This window comes from Mytilus edulis, chromosome 1 (genome assembly GCF_963676685.1).
Source record: "Mytilus edulis chromosome 1, xbMytEdul2.2, whole genome shotgun sequence".
NCBI lineage: Eukaryota > Metazoa > Mollusca > Bivalvia > Mytilida > Mytilidae > Mytilus > Mytilus edulis.
In genome coordinates, this window is record NC_092344.1 from 69,252,169 (window position 1) to 69,256,768 (window position 4,600).

The 4,600-nt window shown below is 31.6% G+C and overlaps 1 protein-coding gene across 1 annotated transcript; it reads left to right on the top strand.

The window, feature by feature from the left end:
• Positions 1-1,558: 1,558 nt before the first annotated feature.
• On the top strand, positions 1,559-2,563 carry LOC139480832 (uncharacterized). The gene has a single exon (XM_071263775.1). It carries the CDS (start codon positions 1,559-1,561, stop codon positions 2,561-2,563), a length of 1,005 nt encoding a protein of 334 aa, XP_071119876.1.
• The last annotated feature ends 2,037 nt before the right edge of the window (positions 2,564-4,600 follow it).

Here is a 4,600-nt window from a genome sequence, read left to right on the forward strand (position 1 = left end):
TAATCGTCTATAGATGTCAGTGTTAACTCAATCAGTCTATTTGTTTTATTGTTTTAATTTCAAAATATAATATCGATGATTACTCATCATTCACATGAATCTATTTTATCAGCGAAAACTAATTCAATCTCTACAGAGTACACTGGTACAGTTGAGTCATCTTCAGTTCAAATCATCACTTTAAATATAAAACAAAATAAGGAATGAAAATGTGGAATGTGTCAAAAGTAAAATAAAAAAATCGAATTCCAAGGGAAATTCTAAACGGAAAGCCTCTAAGCAAATTGCAAAAGGGCGACCAATTTTCCACATGCTTACTTTAATAAACCCACACAAATACGAGCAACCAAACGGATTTCACATATAAATTACTTAATAACGTGGAAGAGCGCTTCTAACAATCAATTGTTATGTCATTTTTTTTTATTCGTGAATTTTTTAGATAAATTAAAACATTAGCTGTTCATAATTTGTTTTCTTTTTATATGCCAAAACACTTTTTAAATTATATATTTATATTTAAAAAAAATTGTCAACATCTGGGAAACCTATATGAAAAATAAAAAACAAAATTCTGAATATGTATTCAAAAACCTACACATATTTAATTTTTCCACTGAGGCATCAAAACTGTATACTGATACACATTGAATACAACTTAAGATGTCAAAATCATCAGTTTAGATATTAAAATAAATTAGGAATGGGAATTTGGAATGTGTCAAGGGTAAAATAACAAAATAAACGAACTCCGAAGGAATTCTAAACGGGAAGCAAAACCAAAAGCTCAAACGCATAAAACGAATTGATAACAACTGCCATATTTCTGACTTACTAGTATGACAGGCATTTTCTTATGTAGAAACCTTATGTAGATTTAAGCTGGTTTAATATCTAGCTAAACCTCCCACTTTTATGACAGTCGCATGAAGTTCTATCATATTGACAACAATATGTTAGCAAAACAAACAGACATGATAGGTAAAAATATCATAAATATTGGTACAACAGTCAACATTTGGCTTTTATCTCAATCACTAAAAAACAAGCAAATGTGTCCAAAAAGATAATAAAAATGGCATATAGACAAAGCACATTAGCAAAACGAAAATCAAGAATACAAAAATTTACCATAGCACAATTACACAATAACGGGATATATAAGTACCGAGCCACATCAAACGGATATTGACAAGGAGAGAGTAACGTCCCCTTATGGAAAGTGTCTTGAAAATTCTGCTCCGTCAAAATGAGGAAAAAGGCCAATTTACGATGTTTTTTCATTTGGATTTTTCGATAATGTGCGACTTTTCGACTTTCATCATACTGTGAGTTTTGAGTTTTGAAATATAACTTTTTGCAAAAAGATAGACTTGATAACTATAGTATTCTCTTTGTTTACTGTCTAAATAGTAATCACATTACACAACCAAAATCTACTCACAAATTATGTAAGACTCGATAAATGTTATATACAAAGTAGTTACGTCAAAGGGTATGCGATTTAACCTTTGAACTTTATAACTGTAAATAAAGAGGCATCCAAGGGGAGAACAAAATGTCTTTTGCCGAAACAACAAAAATTCTTGCTGAAAGCCGTAAGGTCATAGAGGATGGCAATGAAAATAACACGGCAACTCTCTTAACATTAATCTTAAGTGTAGTAACATCTGTTGAACATAGTATAAAAAAGATTGAATCTGGTATGGAAAGTATAGAGAAAATAAAGACAACTGTCACACTGCTATCTGCTGATCTGCGTACACATACGAAAAATTTGAAAGACTTAGAGGAAAAAAGTAATTCTCTGGAAACTAGCGTACAAGCTATGAGTGATATGTATGATCAGTGTAAAACAGAATATAAAACTTCGTCAAACCAAATAAGCGCTCTCAACAAAAAAGTTGACTATCTTGAAAAAAAGTTGGAGCAAAGCCAAAAAAATATCTGTCAATCGTCTACAAAACAGGTACAAGACGATGAAATAATTGAACTTAAAGATAAAATATTAGACCTCCAGTGTCGTAGTATGAAGAATAACCTCATTTTCACAGGCCTTTGTCATTCAAAATTTGAAAATTGTGAAAACAAACTCCGAGGATTCTTACGTCAAGAATTAGAAGTAAATCACTTTATTGAGTTTGGAAACGTTCATCGCTTTGGTAAGCCAGGTCTAAATGGTGCTCGCCCGATCGTCGCTCGATTCATTTACCACAGCGACCTCCAATTTGTGCTTAATAACGCAAACAAGCTGAGAGGTGCCCCATTTGGCATAAGTGAACAGTTCCCTGCAGAAATTGTGAAACGTAGGAAAAAACTATACCCGGTAATGAAAGATGCTAAACAACAACAAAGGGATGTAGTTCTCGTCCGGGACCGCCTGTATATTGATGGACAACTATACAATTTACAGGAAGATGACGACTTTGAACGACATATGGAAAGTGACAGTGCTGTAAATCAAGCCCCTCCGTCACCATTGAGGTCACCGCCGAACAACAGAATAACGCCAGATAAAAGACCAACTAAAAGACGTCGTCAAAATGGTACAACGCCGAGTTAGGGATGTCAGGGAGAACCCACAAGAACAAGTCTTATTTTTGATAATTCAAACTGTTTTCATCATTATGACATTAATAACCCTGTTTTGAATGTTAACAAAACAAAATTAAAAAGTAAAATTGATGAAGTTGATCAAACCGAAAATATTGACAATCAAAATGTCATTGATAAAAATGTAACTATGTCTAAAAACAGTTTCTATGATACAAATGCTTCTTTTGATACAAAAAATTTAGATATGTCAAATAATGGTTTAAAAAGTATATCTCCTGATATGCTCAATATTTTATCACTTAACTGTTGTGGAATTATAAAAAAACTACAATATCCTGAATTTGAAAATTTGTTAAGAAGTCATGACATTATATGCTTAGTTGAAACAAAACTTGATGATAGAGATGAAATAAAACTACCAGGTTATATATTTAGATTTAAAAATAGAAAAAAAATTGCAAAAGTGAAATCTGGTGGAATACTACTTGGTTACAAACAGAAATATGAACACTTCATTGAAGTTATTGATACAGGTAGCAAGTTTGTTTTTTGGTTCAAGATAAGTTCTAAAATTATGAACACCGATACAGATACAGTTTTTGGAATTGTGTATATTCCACCAGAGTACACGTCTTATGCATCTTGGGATGCTTTTAGTCAGATAGAAAATGAGTTTCTGGACTTGTCATCAAGATATAAATTTGTCAGTTTGGTTGGAGATTTTAATGGTCGAACAGCATCAGAGAAAGATTTTCTTATTTTAGATTCTCATGATCCTTCAAATAATTTCTCTGATTTAATAGAAAATAGTGTGTCCATTTTGGACTTTTTAGATATTCCGAGGGAAAGAAAAAATAGAGATATTGGAAAAAATAAATATGGTTCTTTATTATTGGACTTTTGCAAGGGGGATAACTGTTTTATACTTAATGGGAGGATAAATGGTGACAAGGAAGGAAAGTTGACTTGCAGGAATGCAAGTGTTGTAGATTATTGTATTAGTAATGTGAATTTTATAAATAGATTTTGTACTTTGGAAGTAGTAGATTTTTCAAAATTATTTTCTGATGTACATTGTCCATTGTCTATTAGTGTGTATGCAACAAATGTAGACGGATGTGAGGTACCTGATTATATAGAAGAAAGTGCAGAAAGGATAAGAAAGTGGGACGGTGATAAATTGATAGAATTTCAGCAAAATATAAACCAAGGTAAAATAAAAGATCTTTTGTATAATTTGAAAAAACCAAGGGTTGATGTAAATGTTAATATGCATGTTGAGAAACTATGTGAAATTTTTATAGAAAGTGCAAAAGCTACATTTGGCATTTCTCATAGTAAAAACGGGAAAACACGTCAGAAATCGTTTATGAATAAACCCTGGTTTAACCGAGAATGTAAATTTGCGAGACAAAATTATCGTAAATTTAGACGAAAATTTTAAAAAAATCGAACTACAGTAAATAGATCCAATTTGGCTGGATCTGAAAACATATACAAGAAAACTCTCGACAAAAATCATAGATTATACCGGCAAAATCTTTCAAAAAAATTGAAAGAATTGAGAACCAAAAATTCTAGAGACTATTGGAAAGTACTTAACCAGGGAAAGCGTAAAAAACAACCGGATATCCCAATAGAGAAATTATTTGATTTCTTTAAGGATCTAAATGCTTCTCCGACGGATGATAATGGAGCTGATTTACCACCTCTCGATGAAGACCAGGTAAATCAACTTAATTATGATTTGAATTTGTATATAGAAAAAGGAGAAATTTTGAAATGTATTAAAAATTTGAAAAACGATAAGTCTAGTGGTGAAGATGCTGTTATAAATGAATACATAAAAGCAACTTCAAACCAGCTTATCGATATTTATGAAACATTATTTAATTTGATATTTGATACCGGATTTGTACCAGAGAGTTGGTTAGTTGGTAATATCATACCAATATTCAAGAATAAAGGAGACCGAAATAATCCTAAAAATTTTCGGCCAATTACCATTGTCAGTTGTTTGGGTAAACTGTTTACGGCTGTTCTA